The sequence below is a fragment of the Spermophilus citellus genome (assembly GCF_964194105.1).
Source record: "Spermophilus citellus genome assembly, chromosome: 1".
NCBI lineage: Eukaryota > Metazoa > Chordata > Mammalia > Rodentia > Sciuridae > Spermophilus > Spermophilus citellus.
In genome coordinates this window covers 183125200-183148802 of record NC_138182.1, presented here as the reverse complement: position 1 = coordinate 183148802, position 23603 = coordinate 183125200, and the positions used below count along the sequence as shown (strand labels likewise).

Here is a 23603-nt window from a genome sequence, read left to right as displayed (position 1 = left end):
AAAAAAAACTAGAACAATGATATGGAGGTGTATGCATTTACTTTTTTTCAAGTCCTGAGGTAAATAAACAGAGGTATAGATGTAATGGAATACTCTTACCTAGAGATATTTTCCTTTTAATATAATCTATATTGAGTTCTATGAATGATTCTCCCCTACCCTTCTCTAACAGCCTGCAAGAAGCAAAAGAAAAAGTTAATGAATCCAGAGAAAAAGTTAAAAGAGAATCTGAAAAGGTAATTGTCCTGGAAAAATACAAAATCAATCCTAATTACTGCTGGTAGTTACTTCCATGATCTTAAGTGATTCATTTATTCTCTATTAGTTTCTCAGATAACTCTAGAGTTTACGTCTATCCAGTAGTGCCTACATGTTAGTAACTGTGCATATTTATACACTTATCACATATTCTAATAATAATCTGGGATATTTATTGAGTACTTAAAACATATTGGCCACTATTATTTTATCCATGTACAATAGGTGCTATTACTTCCTTTTGTAGATGAGATAACTGAAGTACAGAGAGGCAAAAACCTTTACCCAAGGTTCTCTTGATGGAAAATTTGGAATTCTCACTGGCAATGCAGTTGTCAGCATAGTATGGTTACCAGGCCACACTTAGGATATTATGCTAAATTTGTTAGGAAAGGGGAAGAATCCGGAGTAGGAAATGGTACTGAAACCACATCATAAACAGAACAACTGAAGTATCTGGGTATGTTTAGCTCTTGGAAGAGAATATTCAGAAGCATGAGAGAAGATCAAGAAAGCTCTCTTCAAATATCTAAAGAACATGCGTGAAAGAGGAAAAATACCATTGATTTTTCAGAAGGATGTAAAAGGCTTCATCTTTGCTTTCAGGTCTGAAGGAACATATTCATCCTACTTTATTAACTTAGGAAAATAAACCTGTTTTCAAAGATCTCCCAAAAGTAGTATTATGGCTAGAATTATCCAGTAAAATTTTTGGAATAAACCATCTGGTAGGTAATGGGGTCCTTATCACCGCATGGCTTCCAGCAGAAATTGAATGACTTCTTGGCAAGTTAGGGATTGAGAGACAGTATGGATGGTCAGACTAGATGAAATTTGAGGATTTATCCAACTCTAATCTTTTAATTCTATAACATGTGTAGTGTTTTTAATTTTGTTTTTTTTTTTTTGCATTATGATGTAATGGAGATAGACAGCAACCCCCTGAATAAGGACTGCAACCAGTCCTCAGAGAACCCAGTTTGTTAAGAGAGTCTTACTTATGTGTAATTGCTGGTTCAGTCTGGATTTGGGGGATAACTTGCAAGGAAAAAGAAACACGGATCTCTTTTTGAGTTCTATGTTCTTAGTAGGAATTGGGTGATAGAATTGTCAGAGAAAGAAATCCCTAGGGTATTTCTTTCCCTCATCCCAGCACCTTTCAGGAAGTACTTAGTAGGAACCAACAAAATAATTTCCAAGAACATAACCAAGGTCTTGCCTTTTCTCTTTCTTTTAGGATAACTGTAGTGAATTTCGGAGCCTTTTGCAAAATGGAACTCTTTTCTGCACACGAGAAAACGATCCTGTGCGTGGCCCAGATGGCAAGACCCATGGCAATAAGTGTGCCATGTGCAAGGCAGTCTTGTGAGTGCATAGATAGAGCTCCTGTTGTGGGCTGAGAAAGTAGTTGGGAGGCAAAGCTAGGTAGGAGATGTGTGTGTGTGTGTGTGGGGGGGACTTTTCCCTTCCTTAAATATAGAAGAAACAAATGATTATCTATCTTGATTATCTGTAAAGAATTTTTAGGTAAATTTATATATGTGTGTATATATATAAATTTATATACACACACACACACACACACGCATACACACACACACACACACACACACCAAGATTCATAGTTCTAGAAATAGACAATACATTATTAGGTCATTTTCTAGTTCTGGGGTAGAGCCTCGATCACCACTAGATCAGAATATTTTTCTTGTTAATATTTAAGTCCTTTGACAAGTATATCCCTTTTCTCGATTATTTTAGAATTCCCACAAGGAAGAAGACATGCAGATTTTACTGTCAATTTGAGTTTTCAATTTACAATTTTGTAAATATCACATTTTGGGAAATAAAATGTTTAGAAGTACATCTAAAATATTTAATTCATTCCATAGCAATTTTCTGAACATGTACAATATATAGCATATCTAATGATTACACACAGATGAATGAAACAAACTCTCAGAAATCATATAGGCCCCTAGGTATTAGATATAGACATGAGCTAATATAACATGAAAGGAATTGTTAAATGAAAAATGTTGGTATGGTACTTCAGAAAAAGCACAACTAATATAAAGTTCTAAGTGGAATTAGAACTGAACCTTGCAGTTTGGATCAGGTGTAGACATGACAGGAAGGAATGAAAAAAGAGTGAAATAGCAGAGGTGAGGACCTCAGTTAAGAAATCTATATTATGTCAAGAGCAAGGCATTTAGTTTAATTAGAATTTACCAACTTACCACATTTGAATGACAAATCAAGGATTCTGGGGTCAATTCTACATCTAGGAAGCTGCTGAAATGGTTTCAGGTAGGAGAGGAGGTGGCCAAAATGTGGCCCCTTTAGGAAGATCCATTTGCTAACAGAAAATTGAGAAAGAAAAGGAAGGGCCCAAAATTCAGAATGCTACTGGAGGAGAGTGAGGGGAAAGGGTTGCAGTAATCCAGTGAGAGACAACTAGAGCGCAGGAGCAGGGTAGAAGGTTAGTGGATCAAGGGGGAAGAATGTGAAGGTGAATTCAAGGTTATGTGGCCACAGCTATACCAGCTGAGAGAGGAGCCCTCAGAGGAGATTCCAATACTTTGTTCTTCCAGAAAAGCAGAGAATCCAAGAGGATGGTAATGCTTGGTAGAGAAGCAAATTATTTTGTGTGGGGTGGGGGGTGGGGAAGGCCTCTTAAACATGAGGTATTTATAAGAAATACAGCTGGAAATCCCTAGTTAACACTTAGGAAATGCTAATTAATGGCTCACCTTGCCTGGTTTGTGATTATGTGTATGTTGGTTTTCTATACTGTATGAAAGCTTTTTAGGCAAAGGACTCCACCCAATTTATCCCTTTTATTTTTGGACAAGAGGGTCTGTAACATAGTAGATATTAAGTAAGTGCAGGTAGACACTATACAAATCTAACTTGGTTATGTGATTTGAAGCTCATAGAAATATGCTCTGTGTTCTGAAAACCGTTTCTTGCTATCTTCCATTTTCTAATTTCCAGCAAGAAGGAAAATGAAGAAAGAAAGAAGAAAGAAGAGGATGATCAGAGAAATTCTGCAGGACAAGATTCTAATGGTGGAGGAGGGAAAGCTCAGGTAAGAGCCACCTCTAATGACATAACCAGGGGATGGACTGTGGGCAGTGGGACAATGATAGGTCCTGAAGCAAAGGAGAATATAGGGAGTAAGGAGTCAGAAAGGGTGCTTGGAGGAACAGAGTATGTCTCCTAAAGGATGCAGGGTAAGATGTCAGCCATCACAGCTTCTCTAGGGCTCCTTTTGGATTCTCTAAACATGGAAGTAATTAGCCACATGAAGACCTGATCCCAGTTTTCTCCCCCATGTTCTAGTGACTTAGTGCTTCTGTCAGCATATCTTTCACATGCTCTGCATCTTCTTTCATTATTTTTTCTTACCCTGGATGGATCCAAGTCCTGAGGCATCTTTTCTACTGGCCCAAGGCAGCATCACATGGTGAAAGAGCACAGGCTTTGGAGTCTAAGAGTTTGGGATACAGACCTGCTCACTACCACTTGGACCTGTGAAACACTGAATGCATCATTTGTCTCCCTTGTCTAGCAGTACTCTTACAGAGATAAAATAATTTAGGCATGCATTTAGCACATCTTCTGAAACATTTTTAAGTGTCAGCAGGACAATATTGCATATAAAGCAACTCCTCGGACTTGTCAATACAACCTGCTAAGACTAGGGCCACCTTATTTATCTTCTTATGACCTTGGAATCTCAAGATCATTTCTTTGTTTCTAAATCTAAAACATGTCTATATTTTTACCTTTAATGAAATCTGTCCTTTCTGCTTTTTCAATCTCTTCTGCTTGAGGAGGCTAAATTCTCACTTTCAAGTACACCCGTACATATGTTTTATCTGCCTTCTCTGTAATTTGAACAAGCTAGCTTTTTTGATAATTTATGTAACTTTGCACTTACCCCCAGCATTTTTCTTTCCTTTCTACTCACAAGAGAAGTCAGCTCATGTTTTCTGTAAAAGGCCAGTTAGTAAATATTTTAGGCATATGGGTTATATGGTGTCTGTTGTAACTCTGCATCTCTGTCATTATTGTTGGAAAAGAACCACAAATAAAGGCTTAAAAAAGGATCAATGATGTGCTTTGATGAAACTATACATGTAGGAGCAGGCAGCAGGACATATTTTGTCTATGGACTATAGTTTGCCCATCTTTGATCTATGCTTTTAAATTGCATATGCAATTTAAATATGCAAGAACTTTTCTCAGGTTGTTTAACAAATTTAATGATAATTCAATAGTCTAACCAATTCAGGAGGCCTGCTTTCTTTTCCCTTATTAGGATCCATGTGCTGAGTATCGGGATCATATGCAAAATGGAAAACTCAGCTGTACTCGGGAGAGTGATCCTGTACGTGGTGCTGACGGGAAATCATACAACAACAAATGTACCATGTGTAAAGAGCTACTGTGAGTGCTTATTACAACAGTCATTTCTAAATGATAGGCATGTACTCTCCCTGAATTAATAACTATTTCTAATTTTCTTTGGCTTCCTTCATGAAAATCATTATTTTTGTCATTTCCAAAATATTATCTCTTTCTCTTGCATTTCCTAAGAAATATGGACCCTAGGGGGCAGCTAATCAAGTGGCTGGTGCCCACATTGTTTTTTATTATAATTCTGTGTGACTTCCAAATGCTGTTATTGATAGAGTTGTTCTTCAATTATGCCTGAACCCTAGGAGGACTTCATGATGGTCACTTGGAATAGCCAATTCATATAACTCAAGAAAGCTTATTTCCTGTTGTATTTATGGCACACTTATTCCTCTTTCTTTTACCTTGGTTCATGGTACTGAATTAGCATGCTTTATGACCCAGTTTGGCCCTTGTTTTGCATAGTTAGGGCAAGTAACACAATTACTATCAATCCCATCTGTAAGTAGAAGTATTTGTAGGTGACCTTGAAGAGTGTTTTCAGTTCCCAAAATTACCACAATATTCTTAATCATGGCATTTAATTGATAAGTGTTTAACAATTATTTATTGCCCCCTTAAAACACACACACACACACACACACACACACACACACACATGTTCTTCACCTTTCTACTTGAAAAAAAATTGTTCAATTGGCCATGTGAGAAAATCTTATTTAAATATTACACTCTACTATTAAGAAAAACAGATTGATTTATTCAGGGTTTCATGAGGAGTGAACATCAGGGCTCAAGCTAGAATCCAGTTCTTCTGAATAACAGCCTACTATCTATTCTACATTATTAAAATCTTCAGTAGGAGCAAGAGTGGGGTCATGTGAGGGGTTAGCATTAGATGAGTATTTTAGTTCCATGTTCTTGAACAGGTCACATCACTTCCAAAGGCTTCAATGACTCATATTTTAAGTCCAAAGAGGCAACAATAATCACAGTAGCTGTGTAGTGTTTCTTTTTGTAGTTCAATGAGATGAGCCATGTAAACCTCAGCACAACAACAGACACAAAATAGACATCCATTTAATGTGAATTGTCACGAGTAGTGTTGACCTAATGTTCAGTAAATATTTGGTACAATATTTACAGTAATAAATAATCACTAATATTATGGTCTCTTACATAAATACCATGTTCTCTTTTTCCAAGACTCATACTTTGTAGATATGATAAATTTAAATGATATAGCTCTTTTCATTTGTGACTTTCTTTCTGTATCATTCTTTAATAGCAAAATATTTTGTAAAAGAATATTTTGTATAAAACCACAGATCGTCAAATGAATAAGATTATTAAGATAAAAATCTGCTATTATAAGATCTTTACCTGGAATAGTTAACAGGAGAAAACTTAAATTGATTATTTTGACAATCTTTTAAAGACACTCATCCTACAATGATTGGCTTTTAAATGCCTACCATTTGACAGGCACTCTACATGGACAGGTTTTCTACAAGTGAATTAGACAAAGTTCTTGCAATTATGAAACTATAATATAATATAGGAACTATAATGTAAAATAATATAGATAACAGACAAATAAGCAAATAACTCTATAAGACAAGATGATAAAGATAATAAAGCAACAGAACGGGAACATAGTTGCTGTTTTAATTATGGTATTCAGAAAAGCCTGAGAGTTCAGGGAGACCTGTGAGGTTTGGACAAAGTAAACCATTTGGAAATCAGGAAGAAGAAAGTTTCTGACAGAGCAAGAGACAATGCAAGGTCTGAATACATGTGTGTGAGAATTAGCAAGCCCATGTGATCAAAAAGGAGGTTATGAAGATTATCATCAAAGATTATTGAGGAAGGGAGACAAATACAGGAAATGAGTTTTGAAAGATTATAGAAGGCGGTTTAGAGCCATGAGAAAGATGTTGAATTTTATTCTATATGTGTTCAGAGGATACTAGAGGTTTTTTGAGCAGAGCTATGACTATAATTCAAATTCCACTAAAGCCAAATAATTATAGGAACACTCATTTTTCCAATAATTTACTTGATTAAAATTTAATGAGTTTAAATGTGAGTCTTAAATGTGTATTTTATTGCCACATCTCTATTTCCTGTATACTTAAAGGGAACTCCCTAAAATAAATATGTATTTATTAAAATCATATATGTGTATATATAGGTATATAATTATATTTATACAAATCCTTTTTTTAGTGTGAAAACCCAAGTGAAATTCTGAAAAAGAAATAACACAAATTAAAGTTTTATATTGTTTGGATCTTGGGTTAACTGCACCAGAGTCACCAGACTTGCTTTTTAAAAATTAGGTTACTGAACTCAAATTCAGTTTTATTAAACTGTTGAGATGGTCAGTAAATCAAATTTTGCATAGGGTGATATTCCAAACTCATAGAGTGAGTTTGGAAGGTTCCCTCCTTTTCTATTTCATGGAATACTTTGAGGAGTACTGGTGTTAATTCTTCCTTGAAAGTCTTGTAGAACTCAGCTGAGAATCCATCTGGTCCTAGGCTTTTGATGGCATTTTCTATTTCATTACTTAAAATTGATCTTTTTAAATCATGTATGATTTCCTCATTCAGTTTTGGTAGATCATATATATCTATAAATTTGTCAGTGTCTTTGATATTTTCTATTAGAGTATAAATTTTCAAGATAGTTTCTAATTATCTTCAGTATCTCAGACATGTCTGTTGTGATATTTCCTTCTCCATATTGTATTTTAATAATTTGAGTTTTCTCTCTCTTTTTTTTTTTTTGTTGTTAGCATGGCCAGGGGTTTATTTATTTTATTTATTTTTTCAAAGAACCAGCTTTTTGTTTTGTCAATTTTTTCAGTTGTTTCTTCTTCCTGATTTCCAAATGGTTTACTTTGTCCATACTTTACAGGTCTCCCTAAACTCTCAGGCCTTTCTGAATACCATAATTAAAACAGCAACTATGTTCCCGTTCTGTTACTTTATTATCTTTATCATCTTGTCTTATTTAGTTATTTGCTTATTTGTCTATTATCTATATTATTTTACATTATATTTTCTATATTATATTATAGTTTCATAATTGCAAGAAGTTTGTCTAGTTCACTTGAAGACTACCTGTCCATGAGTATTTTATTTCATTGATTTCAACTCTGATTTTAATTATTTCCTGTCTTCTACTGTTTTTTGGTGTTGACCTGTTCTTTTTCTAGTGCTTTGAGATGTAGTGTTAGGTCATTTATTTGTTGACTTTTTATTCTTTTAATGAGTGCACTCTAAGAATTTCTTTATTTCATCCTTGATTTATTCTACTATCCATTCATAATTTATTTGTGAATTATTTAGAATATTTCCAAACTCTTTATATGAGGTTAATATCACCCTGATATCAAACCCAAAGACACACTGAGGTAAGAAACTTTAAACTAATATCCATGATGAACAAAGATACAAAAATTCTCAATAAAATTTTAGCAAGTCATATACAAAAACATATTTAAAAGGTAGTGCACCAGGATGCAGGGTTGGTTCAGCATAGGGAAATCAATAAATGTAATTAATAGATTTAAAAACAAGAATCACATGATTATCTCAATAGATGCAGAAAAATCATTTGACAATATACAGCAAACCTTTGTGTTCAAAACACTAGAAAAACTAGGGATAGTAGGAACATGATCAACACTGTAAAATCTATATATGCCAAATAAAGCCAGCATCATTCTAAATGGAGAAAAATTGAAAGCATTCTCTCTAAAAAATGGAACAAGACAAGGATGTCCTCTTTTATCACTTCTATTCAACACTGTCCTTGAAACTCTCCCCAGAGCAATTAGACAAAAAAAAAAAAAGAAATTAAAAGGATACAAACAGGTATAGAAGAACTCAAACTATCATTATTTGCTGATGACATGATTTAATACCGAGAAGATCAAAAAAAAATTCCATGAGAAAACTTCTAGAAATAATAAATGAATTCAGCAATGTAACAGGACATAAAGTCAACACCCATAAATCAAATACATTCCTATATATCAGTGATGAATCCACTGAAAGAGAAATTAGGAAAACACTTCATTCACAATAGCCTCAAAAAAAATAATAAAACTGGGAATCAATCTAACAAAGGAGGTGAAAGACTTCTACAATGAAAACTACAGAACATCAATGTTTCTAGAAGCTCAATTCACAATAGCTAGACTATAGAATCAACAGAAGAGAAATACAACTGATCAACAAATATATGGAAAAAGTGTTCAACATCTCTAGCAATCAGAGAAATGGAAATCAAAACTAATCTAAGATTTCATCTCACTCAATAGATGAACAGATAAAGAAAATGTGGTATGTAAACTCATTGGAATAGTAGTCAGCTTTAAAGAAGAGTAAAATTATGGAATTTGCCAGTAAATGGTTGGAGTTGGAGAATATCATGCTAAGTGAAATACGCCAATCCCAGAAAACCAAAGCCAAAATATTTTCTCTTATATACAGATGCTAATTCACAATAAGGCAGTGGGCACTAGGGAGAATAGCATTATCTTAGATTAGGTACAGGGAAGTGATGGGAGGGGAGGGGAGGAGACCTGAGGAAAGGGCTAACACCAATTTCACCTCTAAACCTTCTTGAGGGGATGTGGGGATAGTAAAGATAGTAGAATGAAACAGACATTATTACTGTGTGTATATAGGTGATTACATGACCAATATGATTCTGCAACATGTACACTCAGAAAAATGAGAAATTATATCCCATCTATGTATGGGATATATCAAAGTGCATAAATGCATTCTACTGTTATATATAACTAATTAAAACAAATAAAAAATTTTGAATAAGAAAAAAAATTTGAACAATCTCTCAGGTAATTCTTAATGCATGTAAAAACTTATAGACCACTGGCATAAATCATTTGTGAGTATTTTAGTCAAATTATTTCACTGCTGTGACTGAAAAACTGACAAGAACAATTAGAGGAAGAAGAGGCTTTTGTGGGGGCTCAACAATAGAGGGCCAACTCCACTCTTTGGGCCTCAAAGTGAGGCTCAACATCAGGGCAGAACAGTGTGACTTAAAGAAGTAGCTTCAGACATGGCCACTGTGAAGCAGAGAGACTCCACTCATCAGATACAAAATATATACCCCAAAGACATGCCCCTGAGGACCCACCCCTCCAGCCACACCCTACCTGCCTTCAGTTACCACCCACTTAATCCCTATCGGAGGGTTAACTCACTGATTGGGTTAAGGCTTTTATAACCCAATCATTTCACCCCTAAGCCTTCTTGCATTGTCTCACACATGAGCATTTGGGGGACACCTCACATCTAACCCATAACAATGAGAAAGATAAGATATAAAACAGAATGTGATCCTCAGATGCTTTGCATATTACTATTATTTCTATTTTGGGTTCCACACTTTGAGAAATGATGATTTAATGGGTTGACTTCAAAGTTAAGGAAGTGGAATGGAGAGCTGATGCAGCAGTAGAAACCATTGCTTATACTGAAAGACCAAGGACCTGAGGAAAGGGCTAACACCAAGGAGTAATAGATTGAGTGTCAAGCTCTGTATTGTTCTGAGAATATGATCAACAGAATGAAATTTAAAGGAAGATAAATCTGGACACAAACATAGGAGACTCTGTAATTGGGAGTTGATGTACCTTGTGATGAAGGCCAACTGCTCTAAGGTCAGTAACTCAATGGACTGTCCTCCTCTATGAGGGGCAGAAGGAGTTGCTCTAGAGGAGGTTCAGGCTATGTAAACCATCACCCCTGAGTACGTGCTGCTAAGGTGACACTTTTTGACACTTTTCTCTCTCAGGCAAAAAGAAGTAGAGGAAAAAGAAAAGAATTCTGGCGTCAGATCAAATGAGACTGGATCAGAGTCAGGAAAGGTGAGTCATTAACTAGGTTTTGACAAAACTGTCTTTCTCTAAGTCCTCATAGACATAGAAAGGGGTTGTGAATATGGTCAACCAACATCTTGTCCTTTGAAGGTCAGGAACCAATGTTAAAACAAGAATATTATTGGCAATTTGCAAATTTGGCAATTTAATGTCAAATGGGAACCTTCCAGTCTAATGATTTATTAATCATTACAATTACTAAATCATAGTTTATTCAATTGTCTCAGCAGCTTGTAAAACCTTTAAACTTTATTTTAGAGAAAATAAGTTTTAACAAGTATAGTTCTTTTTAAATTGCTATTATAACAAATCACTATAAACAGTAGCATATAACAATACAACCTTATTATCTTAAATTTCTGGATTTTAGAAATTCTAAATGGTCTCACTGAAACCAGCACATCAGTAAAGTTGTGTTCCTTTGCGGAAACTCCATAGAAAGTTCTGATTCTTTGCCTTCATTAACTTTTGGAGGGAACCTGCTTGTCTTCAAAGCGAGCCAGGGCCTGTCAAGTCTTTATTATGCTCTATCATTGTGACACTGAATTTCTTGCTTCCCTCTTTCATGGATAAGAACCTTTGTATTTACATTTGATCCAGTCTGATAACCTCCCCATTTCAAACATAAATGCCAGATCTAATTCTGTATTCGATACAACCCCCCGCCCTTGACATGTAAAGCAGCATTTTTGCAGGTTCCAGAAATTGGGACACAGCCATTTTAATGGGCCATAATTGTATCAAGCAAAGCAAGATTAACTGGCTGCCTTGCTCTTGGATGCAGTCTGATTTTCAAATCCGGTCAATACTATGTGAAAACAGCACTTCTGACATAATGTTTCCTTCTTTTCAGGATGTATGTGATGAGTTTAGAAGCCAACTAAAAAATGGACAACTCATCTGCACTCGAGAGAGCGACCCCGTCCGGGGTCCTGATGGCAAGACACATGGCAATAAATGTGCCATGTGTAAGGAGAGGCTGTGAGTACCTACCAAAATAGGGGTCTTGTCTGCAAGTCAGGAAAGTGCAATTTCTCAACAATGTGAGAAAGGAGAAATTGTTTTAGAAGAAGATCTTGTCATTGATGAGGGGTTTATTCACTTTGGTTGAAATGTTTCTTTTCCTCCTTTCCTTCAGGGAAAAGGAAGCAGCTGAGAAAAAAAAGAAAGAAGATGAAGAAAAGAAAAATACAGGGGAAAAGAACAACAACAAGGAGGTGATGCATGCTAGACACACTAATGCCTACACTAGGTTGCTTTGCTGTTCATGAATTCATCTGAAGAGTGTTTGTGGAGGGCAGACTTTTCCCGTCATTCCTTCTTACAAAGAAACAGCCTACTCTCCAGAGCCCCAGGGTCAGCTCTGATGCACACATTTGTAGGGCAAGTGACAGTTCTCAAATTATTGTGATCATACATTCAGTGAATTTCACTTCTAAAGTTTTAAAACAAAAAAAAAGGAACCAAAAATTACGAATAAGAAAGCAAGTATCAAAATTTAAAGTTTGAGAAGATAAATTCTTTAGCTGGCATTTCAGTGCCACTTAGAGTTGATTTTGGCTTTATAAATAGTGTTCACCCTATAGAACTTTACATAGGGTCATCCTTCTAATCTGTCCAGAGATTCCAAATAGAAAAACAAAATAGTAAAATTTTCCTAAGCAGGTTTTCCAAGTAGTGAGGCAACTTTTCATCAGTTCACTGTACTGGACTAAACAAAATGAAACATTAATAGTAATCATAGTTTCTCTAAAATATCTGGGCAATATCTATTGTGCATTTCAGTGATGAAAGGCTTTGAGAATACAATTTATTGTACAACTTCAGATGATCTGAACTGGATTTCATGTAAAATTTTGGTCAATTTTGGTCAACAATTCATGTTTGTAATATTTTGGAAATTTCACACCGAAAAATAACTATCTGTGTGTGTGTGTGTGTGTGTGTGTGTGTGTGTGTGTATTTAAAGTATTGAGATTTCATGTATGTGTCAAAAGACAATTCTGGTTCAACTGTAAGTAAAAATTACCATATTTAGAAATACCTAATATGTATGATGTGGGTTGTTTAAATTTTACAACAGAAAAAAATTCAAGAGACAGTGACTACACATAAATATTAAACAGAAGGGACTAAACCCTTAAAGCAAGAGTTACACTACAGGCAGATGGGTACTAAGAAGAATGTTTGTGGTACTCTGGGTACCTAGAAAAGAATATGATTCTAGTTACTTCTAAAAATGATGGTTGTGAGACATTTAATATATTTATCAGGTATTCAATTTCAAATTCCAGAAATATTTCCTGCATGTTTCCTTCCTTCCTTCCTTCCTTCCTTCCTTCCTTCCTTCCTTCCTTCCTTCATGCAGCAGATTAAAGCAGGCCTGGAAGGTGGGAGACATGGCTCAGTGGTAGAGAGCTTGCATGGCATATGTGAAGCTGGGTTTGATCCCTGCACATTAAAACATCAACAACTACAACAAAAGAAGTCCTGGAATTGTTTATGAATTTCACAATTTAAAGAAAAAAGAAACACTATGATCTCTAGGCATTTAGCAGTATTTTTAAAGATGTTTTCGTATATCTACTTTGCCTCTTTGAAGTTAAAGGAAGTTCAAGTGACTTCTACACATCTCCAAAGCTTTAAAAAATGCCAGGTTCTGTGGACTCAGTTATATTGACTTCTTTTTGATGTCCTTATTTTCAACCAACAAAAAAGTCAGCTTGGATGTGGTTCAGTGGTAGAGCACTTGCCTACTATGTGTCAGGTCCAAGGTTCCAAAACTGGGAGGGAAAAAAAACTCAGCTCTATTTTTTATTTTTTTAAGAAGTATACAGGATTTTTATTTTTCATGTAAAAGCAAAGCAATAAAAAGAAAAGCCTAGTTGTCATAAGATTCCTGTTCAAAACTCTAACTTTGATGTTAACTACTTAATATTGCTTATTCATATTTTTCTCATCTGAAAATGGGGATAATGAATATTTATCTTATGGATTTCTATGACCATGACAGGAAACCTATTAGAGCATGTAACAAATGTCTGACATGTAGTCCGCATTTGATTAAAAAAAAAACAAAAGTGTGTATGTGGGGGGGGGGTTAAAAATTGTATTGAGGAACAAAACTGAACATTTACATGTTTGTATATCTTGCCATAAGAGTGTTTTCCATTCATTCCAGGGCTGTTGAATTAGACTTTTAATATATATAGTAATGACTACAGTTGCAGAAACAGATTTAGTGGTCAGCATCTCAAGAGACTATGTAAAAATAGAATGTTTTCTCCAAGCAGTAGTGAAATTCCACTAGGGTAAGACAGTTATTGGGAGAGATTCTGTGGACAGGATTCAAACTATTTAGACAGAGATTGGATAGAATACCTTTAAAACACATTTCATCTCAGAAATCTCATTTTTTCTTTTTTTCCCCCTTCAAGTGTTATGAATTCATATCTAACCAACCAATCATGTTTTCAGGCTTCAAAGATCAGCCTATTATAGTAACATCATCTTTCCTCCTCCACCCCTCCTGTTGACAGGATCTGTGTTATGAATTCCGGAGCAAGCAGAAAGATGGAAAGCTTGTCTGCACCAGAGAAAATAACCCTGTTCGAGGCCCAGATGGCAAGATGCATGTCAACAAGTGTGCCATGTGTCTGAGCGTCTTGTGAGTGAAGAGGCTTATTTTTCTGTGCATTTGTTATATTATGCCTATTACTTTAAAACCTAAGAGCCCTTGGCTTCACACATTAAAGATAAATAGATATTCAATTCTGAAGAGAACAGTTAGTTTCCAAAACATTAAAATTTTCTTTTTTTTTAATTTCAATGATAAGAAGCATAATCCTATGTGAAGTCCCTGTGATAGGAAAATAGCTACAGTCTAATAACAAAATCCATGGCCTTTCAAGAGGGGGTTTAGTAAGTAATCTGGGACAAGCCAGCTCACTTTGCAGAGCCTCAGTCTCTTCTCTCTGTGAGTGAAATACAACGAATACCCAATACAGTTGTTGTGGGGATTCAAAGTGAGAACATTTTTTAAAAATGTTTCTAAACTTCAAATCACTATCACTATGTAAAGAACAATCTCAATGCAGAGTTTAGATATAATACACCTGGAAAGATGAGAGTGGGAAAGGAAACACCTCTGTAGATAAATGTATTCTATTAAGAGAAAATAAAGTAATGGCCTTTTAGGATCCTGTCATTCTTGATGACAGTATCATAAGTGAAATAAAGAAACTTGAGAGCATTGATTGCCATAGATATGATATGAAAACTCCAACCCCCAGAACAGACTAGGCATTTTTTTCAGTTTGAGAAAATAGTGTTAGATTTGCTAATGTTTAGAATTGGCAAGATTAGCCATCCTGGTGGTGCATGCCTATAATCCTAGTGACTCGGGAGGCTGAGGCAGGACGATCACAAGTTCGAGATCAGTTTGCGAAACTCGGTGAGACACTAAGCAACTTAATGAGACCCTGTCTCAAAATAAAAATTAAAAACAATGGGTGACATGGCTCAGTGGTTGAGTGCCCTTACATTCAATTTTCAGTACCCCCCCAAAAGAATTGCCTAAAGACAATTCATTAACAAGCCTTAAAATACACACACACACACACACACACACACACACACATCCTATTTTTCTTTTTCCTTCTGCAGTGAGCGAGAAGCCAGTGAAAGAAAAAATGATAAAGAGTCAAGTTCCAAGCCTTCAAACAAGCCTTCAAATGATGCAAAGGTTGTTTCTTAAAAGATAACAAAATAACTCTTCCACCTTTCACCTTTAGAATCTTGCCTTCTTTTGCAGTCTTGGGATAACAAAGATACTAATATTTTGTGTAAAAGATCATTGATTTTGCCACTGTTATCACTCTGGGTAATAATGAGATTTTGGGGGTCTGATGCTTTTCTTGATTTTGTGGATAATTTTCCTAGAGCATGTGTCAATTATTGCTTTAGTCTTTCTGCTTTAGGAGAAATGAAGATTCCAGTAGTTCGTAGTCATTGGTTTTAATAATACAGGCAAGTTAAACTAATCTTAAGTCTTCTGGTTAGTTTCTCTCCTTGATGTCTTTTTTTCTGTTTTCTCCAGATGATTTTCTCAGCATCAACGAATCAATAGTGCATACACCATGCTGCCTTTTCTATTTTGCTTTTCAAGACTGCAAAGAAGAACCTCCATTCAGTCCTTTAACAGTGATAATCACATTTATAGAGTTGCATTCTGGTGGGATTCTCCTGGAGCTAACAGCACACCTAATGTGGAAATGGGGAACAGTGGATGAAAGGGAAAGGACAAGAAGGAGGGCGTATCAAGTATTGTTTTATGTTTCTCTACATTTCCAGGACCAGTGCAGAGAGGTTCAGAATGAAGCAGAGGAGGCAAAGTTTAGACAGTCTGGGAGTACCTTGGCCTCAGTTGCCGGGATCAGAGCAGTGAGTCTGAGCCCAGAGCCAGCGGAGGACTACCTAAAGCCACCTTTGTGTCCTAAAGCCCCCTAGCAAAAAAGGAAAAGGCCCTGTTAACCTCCCCCTCTCTCATCTTCCAGGATGAGTGCAGTGAGTTTCGGAAACACTTGAGGAATGGAGAGCTCATCTGTACCCGAGAGCATGACCCCGTCCGTGGCGATGATGGAAAGTTCTACAGAAACAAGTGCCACAAGTGCAGAGCTGTCTTGTAAGGAGATCCCACTCTGGCTTTAGAAGCAGGGGAGCTGCGTTTTTAGAAACAGTTCATTAAATAACTGTGTGTGCTCATGGAGCCACGGAGTCCTTAAAATAAGTCTTTAGAATCCTTGCCCTTAAAGTGAGAATACCCAGCCTGGTAGAAATAGTAGAAGGAGTGGTTGAACTTGCTGACAGGAAACCCAGGTGTAAGTTCTTACCATGATACTTGCTGTGCCACTTACATTTTTTCCGCCTGCTTTCAGCATCATAGTTAAAAGGGATCATTCCAAATCTTTGTTCTACAACTCTATTGGATTCAGCAGAGAAGTCTTTTTAAAAGCAGATTTTTATACTTAAAAATTTATTAAATCAAAATTTCTAGAGCTAAAGAATTTGTGTTTTAGAAAAGGTTTCAAAATTGTTTTAATGATCAAACAAATTTTGAGACCAATGTACAAGTTGATGATGGTGACAATCAATAGTTATGAAAAACACTAAGATAAGAATAACAATATTTATTTAACTTTCACAGAGTATTTTTTTGAAGTAGGAACTACCAACACTGTACTCTCTATATTCTAGGAAATTGAGACTCAAAGACTCTAGGCCACTTGTCTAAGGTCACACATCTATGAAGTGATAAGAGCTCTACACCAACTCCCTGTTGCATACTTTTCTAGATGTTTTTTCCTGGTTGCTCTCTAATGTTCTGGGTTCCATAATATTTTACCAAGATTGCCCAACTCTCCACTAGACATCCCATTCACATTCCCCTTGTGATTATTACTTTAAATAATAATAATAATGATGATAATGATGATGATGATGATGATATTTTGTTCCCTTGCTCAGTCAAAAAGAAACTTTTGAAAAGGTAAAACTTCATAAAATGTCATTCCACATTAGAGCTTCCGAAGAGGAAAAAAGCCCAGGTTCGCCCAATTCTTCTCTGGTAAGAATGACTATTTTGAAAACCTATTCAAGAATTTAATTCACTTGCATTTTCACTACAGCTGCTCCTTTTGCATAATTCCCATTTGCTAGCAGGGTCTGGGGAGGCTGATTGGGTGCAGCCCCGAGAGAGAGCTTTGCTTAGAGGACTAGATGCAGTTCATGCTTGGTGACATCTCTGGGATTACTCATCAGTGCATCTTTCTGCTCTTTGAGATTATTAGCTGTGATTGCATTGGGAACATTCTGAAATTTTAAGAATTGGGTGAGACTAACTCAATGTGTGGTTAAATATGTAGTCAGATGCCTTAATTTTCTAATATCTGCAGGTCAGAAAGGTCCATCACTCAGCTTCTACTCATTTGCCTCCTCCAGCCCAATCCCTTCCTAATAGCCAAGAACACACAGCAAATCATTCTGGAAAGACATTACAGGAAGGCAAGGGCAGAAGCCAGATAATCCATGAGAGACTGCAGTAATTCATGAAAAAGTTATGCTGGCTTTTACCACCATGGAGGGTAGAGCTCCTCAGAGGTGGTGGATTCTGGCTCCACTTTAAAAGTGGAGTCAAGAGAATTTGTTCAGAGTCGATGTACTAAGAAAAGAAGCATCCTGCCTTTGTTGCTTCTGTCTTTTGCTTCTTTTGTAGGGCTTTGTCCTGATAGCAATCATTGCAGCTACAGTAACCTGAAAATACAAGGGACTTAACTAGTTCAGTCCAGATTTGCCAAGATTACTAGAAGTTCCTGTCTGAAATCTCCCTGAATATTTATATTAATATGGAACTCACTACAGTCTAAAGCAGTTTATTTAGATGTCTGAATTATTTATCAAAACAAAAGAACAAGTAGTTGCTGCCCAAATCCCTTGGAGTATCAACTGTTATAATACCATTGCATTTTTAATTTCTTCTTTGTGTTTGTTTCAGAGTATAGTTTCCAATAAATTTATTAATTTGTTCTAAGTTGTCAATTTCATTGGCATAAAGTTATTCACAATATTTCCATGTTATCCTTTTAATATCTGTAGTTGATATCTCTTTTGATTTTTAAGAATGGTGATGTGTATTTTTCTGCCTTTTTCATTGACTTCACAGGTAGATATCACTCTATTAATCAATCTATTAATCTCTTCTAGAAGCTAGCTTTTGGCTTTGTTCTCTTTATTTCATCACTTTCTCCTTTTTTTCCTTCTGGTTTCTTTGAACTTAATTTGCCCATCATCTGCTGGATTCTTGAGATAGTAGTTTTCATAATTGATTTTAAAACTTTCTTATTATTCAATCCGTATAAATTTTAAATTTCTCTCAAACCACTGCTTTAAAACTTTCTTATTTTTCAATCTGTATAAATTTTAAATTTCTCTCAAACCACTGCTTAAATTGCTGAGATTGGATAGTTTATATATATATATATGTATATATATATACTTATATATATTAAATATTTATTATTTTTAGGTGTAGATGGACACAACACAATGCCTTTATTTTTATGTGGTGCTGAGGATTGAACCCAGGTCCCACCCATGCTAGGGGAGCGCTCTACTGCTGAGCCACAATCCCAGCCCCTGGATAGTTTATATTTTTGCTGTCCTTTACTCTAAATCATTTCTCAATTGTATCATGACTTTCAGTCATGAGTGATTTAAGACTCATTCTTGTACTTTAAACCTGCCAATTCCCTCATACTTAAAGTATATTTCTTATAAATGATAGTAGGACCTTCATGTTCTTCCTGCTTGACATTTCTGTCTCGTAACATTTATAATCACCATCAAATTTGTCTTCTGTCATCCTATTTGTTTTCAAATCTGTTCACCCTCCTTTAATTCTTTTTCTTTTGGTCTTACTTTTTTTTCTGAATAATCAAATTATTTTTGTTGTTTTTGCTATCACATTAAGTATTGTTCAACTCGTACTTCCAAAAGACTATAAAAACATGTTTCTTCTATGTTGAAAATACAATGATTACCATGGAAAATGTACTGATAACTAATATTTACTGAGCTTTTGGAATGCAATAGACTCTGTATTACACATGCATTCAAATACATTACTTGATATAATTCCAAAATCAATAATGTAAGAGCTACTATTTTTGTTATTCAGGTGAGGAAATTAAGGCTCAAAAAATCTAGATAAATTGCTCTCTACTTAGTGGCAGAGCTAGGTCTCAAAACCCCATGCAATTAACTAGTATTTAGCTATGAGTTTTTTTCCTTCTAGGATGTACATTAACAGCACCTTCCTTTAAAAAGTGGATGTTATTTCTTGTGTGATTAACATCCTAATTTTCTTCCTAGGCATGCACAGCTTACCATGCCTGGTACTTCATGGGATTTATGCTGTTATTGTTTTGTTCTCCTTGGTTCCTTTGTTTAGAAAGTCGTCTTTTATACTTGAACCAAATCCAGGAGGTTAAGTCTGTCTAATATGGTGTGAAATAAATATGTAGTTTGTATCACTGTCCTGTTCCTAATCATTTACCCAGATGTGATTAAGGAAACCAGGATGTGCTCCCAAACCTGTCCTTTTCTTTGAATGCTGTTAAGTAAGTCTGCTTTATGCTTTGTTTGTTCAGGATTCCGAGATGTGCAAACAGTACCGAGTGCTGCCAAGGATGGGTTTTCTTTGCCCAAAGGATTTACAGCCTGTCTGTGGTGATGATGGACAAACATATAACAACCCTTGTATGCTCTGTCATGAAAACCTGTAAGTATGCAGGATGCACCTCAAAACTCCCAGAGCAGCCCAGCGATAGTGTTGACCTACACTAGTGTACTGATATCATATCATGTTGGTGTGTGTGTGTGTGTGTGTGTGTGTGTGTGTGTGCGTGCGTTGCTGGGGAATAGAACTCAGGGCCTTGTGCAAGCAACTGAGCTATATCTCCAGCCCTGTTGGGGAATATTTTAGTCATTTATAAATCATAACAGTTAAAAAATTCAAAATTCCACATCTTTCTTATATGGAATAGAAAGGATTCACTGCTATTTCTTTGATAAAACTGCTTACGTATATTGTAATATTCTTTACTGAGTAGAAGAGAACACAAACAGGGGTTTGGCTACAGCCATTACAGAGCTTCTCTATAAGCTCACGTATACTCATGGGAGCATGGACATCATTCGTCCTGCACATGGCTAAGGAAAGTGTGGAGAACCACTGCTGTGTAGAGTCAGCCTCACCTATGATGTCTAAACAAGTCCTATGGCTATAAGAGAGTCACTGACTTCCCACCTTCTGTGAACCTTCTTATTGAAGGAAGTGGTTCCATACAAAAGACAGTGCAAAACATGCCAGGTGTCATGCTCACCTGTAATCCCAGTGGCTCAGGGGGCTGAGGCAGGAGGATCTCAAGTTCAAGGCCAGCCTCAACAACTTAGGGAGGACCAAAGAAGCTTAGTGAGATCCTGTCTCAAAATATAAATAAATAAATAAATAAATAAATAAAAGGGCTGGAATGTGGTTAAATGCCCCTGGGTTCAATTACCAGAACCAAAAAAAAAAAAAAAAAAGAATCCCAGAGCAAAGGGCATACTGATGTCTAGGTTAATTCTAATTTATTACTGTCCGTGTAATCCAAATTGCCTCATCATTCCTTTGATATCTCCATTAAAAAATTGGAGACAGTTCTCTAAGCAGCTGACTCCACAGGTTATTTAGAATAACTATTAGATATAAAAATATTTTTATTTTAAGGGATCTATTTTATTGCTTTAACTATTGGTTTTAACTTTGCTCCAGTAGACAAATTTTCCATGAAACTATGGTGACGGAGTTTGGCTTTTCCATCCCACGCCACCCTAGACTTACACTGCAGTTCAATTACTACTCAGGCTTTCTTTCAACACTGTAAACAAGGTCCAGGATATAAGGAAGAAACTCCTTGATATCCTCATTTTCAAACCTAGAAAATATCTGAATTGGCATTTATTCTATTTTGAATAAAATAACTCATAAAAGGAAAAAACATACCCAGGTCACATACTTAAAAACATAAATTATGCACATAAGTGCTTATGTGTTCTAGGAACTATATGTAAGTATGTAAGGTATGGTAGATAGAATACCTTCACATTCAGTCAAGGAGTCCCTATAACCTGCTATGGAGGGGTATTGGCATCTTTGTTCAGAGAGGTTTAGAGAGTTCAGGTAATTCATTAAAAGTCACAAAGCCAGGACATACATTAGACAACATCTTAGCCTTGTTGATTTGGGTCTAAATAGTTTTTTTAAATTATTTATTCACTGTACTCCAGTTATATCCAAAGCAGTAGCTCAATAAAACTTTGTGGAAGCAAGGATTCCTTTGGTAACATAAAAAAGTTACTGCTTTTAAGAATAGAAAAATAATGATGTAACATGAGAGACTTGTATGCATAACATTTATGGGCTTATGGGTGACTTATAAACCATTTATGAACCCTACAGAATTTAAAGTTAATAAGCCTTGTTTAAGCAGTGAATATTATCGTCTAGGAGATAAGTTGTTGTGTATACTGTACACCCAGTCCAGAAATCCTCCAATTCCTTTTTATTACAAGTATCAGGAATTAAATCATCTATATAATTTCATCAAACTTTGTATTAATTGTATAGGCCCATAAAAATTGATCCTCTATTCAAGGGGGATTTAGAGTCAGAAACTTACATGATGAAAATATTAATAAAGCATGCCTCAGGATGTATTGTTTAGCAAAAGAATCTGGGAATATATATTATAGAGAAGAGAAGACTCAGGTTATCCCAGACAAGAGGGTCCATTTTTTTTTTCCAGTGATGTTAGAGAAGTTGTAGGGGAGAAATTTCAACATAAATTCTATCCAAAGACCAAGTGCCCTTTCTTGTTAGACAACCAGTTTCCAACCCCAGAGGCAAACAAGTCCATGTTTGATTCATAATATTTCTTGAGTGATAGGCACTATAATTCCTACTCTTTAAGATTATTTCAAATGATGAGGTACAGACTGTTTGATGGTGTCTTGTTTGGTGTCTTGTTATATTTTCCGTGGCCCCAAGTCATATTACATAAATTTAATATAGTCAGCCTTCTCTCTGGGATCTGATATTCCCATCTACAAAATCATGACCTGTGGAGTAGATGATGTCCAACATTCTGAAATTCTATGAGTATTAGTGGATGAAATGTGACAGTATAGGTTCAGGGCTAGAGGATATCTGGAGCAAGAGAGACTGAACCTAGAGGATGAACCCTGGAGAATGGTTGTGTTTTGATCCCAGGCCCTTCTAACTCCAGTTTTTGATGTTCAGTTTTACTTACGTTGATCCTTATTTATATATCATGTAGGATTCTTGAATCTTCCTCTGTTCTGTTTTAGGATGCGTCAAATGAATATACACATACGTAGTGAAGGGAAGTGTGAGGAAAGCAGCATCCCAGAAACCCCTGTGGACGCACAGGCATCTGTGAGTACCCGGGACTTCCTGCTCAGGGTGTTAGAAGCAGCTGGTCCGCCTCTGTCCTCTTGCTCTGGGTGATGGAAATTTCTCAGGCCAGAGAAGTGACACTAGGTCTGGTGACCCCAGAATTGGTCATATTTTTACTGTGAAGATAATTAAGTAATGATTGAAATATGTAGGAATAATAACACAAGTTTACATTTTAGACTCATGACTTGATTTTTATGAGCAATGTCTCCAATCTAACATTACATTTTGCAGGGTAATTTTTATTCTCTATAATCCACATGAAAAAGATGAAGCAGAGAATAGGGGTAGGGTCAGAGCTGGATTGCAGACATTTCTATGTAATGCTCATATCCTCTCATATTACACTGCATTTAATTTTCCCAAGCCTTGAACATTGACCCATTTCATTTAAATCCCTGCAAGGATATTTTAACACATATAACTGTCTTTGATAGTCTCCCTGGTAACTTTATTTGAGAAGTTTCTTCCTCAGGAAAAATGATTTATAACCTGGAAAAAAATTTCAAATAAGATAAAACACTTAGTTAGAAGATAAATATGGGCACAAATGAAAGTTTTTAATGTTTTTCATGCATTATACCTTTGGTGAATCACATAAATACAGTAAGTCAAAGATCTCAATGAACTATTGAAAATAATCACTAAGCACTGACTTTAAAACACATGGAACAGCATCTAAAACACAAATAACAACTTTTATTATGATGATCACTGTCATTATTATACCTAAGACCAGAGAATAAATTTAGAGATAGTCCCAAGTATAAATTTAGAAAAAGACCCTGGCATAGTGCTTAGTTAATGTAAATAAATAAATAACTTGTCTAATTACATTTTAATGTGACTATACTTAATATCTGCATCAAACAAAATTAAAATATCTTAATCAACTATATTTAACAACTTTATTATTTT

At 35.6% G+C, this 23603-nt stretch overlaps 1 protein-coding gene across 1 annotated transcript in view; it reads left to right on the top strand.

Moving 5' to 3' along the window:
* The window catches only part of SPINK5 (serine peptidase inhibitor Kazal type 5), a gene marked incomplete at both ends in the record, with an annotated part of 83408 nt that extends 60672 nt beyond the window's left edge, over positions 1-22736 (top strand). The window contains 14 exons of the mRNA XM_081303142.1: positions 173-236; positions 1496-1623; positions 3256-3349; positions 4586-4713; positions 10525-10597; positions 11463-11590; positions 11748-11826; positions 14149-14276; positions 15275-15353; positions 15962-16051; positions 16165-16292; positions 17135-17234; positions 19816-19946; positions 22577-22736. Of these exons, the coding sequence (XP_081159268.1) occupies positions 173-236; positions 1496-1623; positions 3256-3349; positions 4586-4713; positions 10525-10597; positions 11463-11590; positions 11748-11826; positions 14149-14276; positions 15275-15353; positions 15962-16051; positions 16165-16292; positions 17135-17234; positions 19816-19946; positions 22577-22736 (1510 nt within the window). The remainder of the gene's footprint in view (positions 1-172; positions 237-1495; positions 1624-3255; positions 3350-4585; positions 4714-10524; positions 10598-11462; positions 11591-11747; positions 11827-14148; positions 14277-15274; positions 15354-15961; positions 16052-16164; positions 16293-17134; positions 17235-19815; positions 19947-22576) is intronic.
* Positions 22737-23603: the final 867 nt, after the last annotated feature.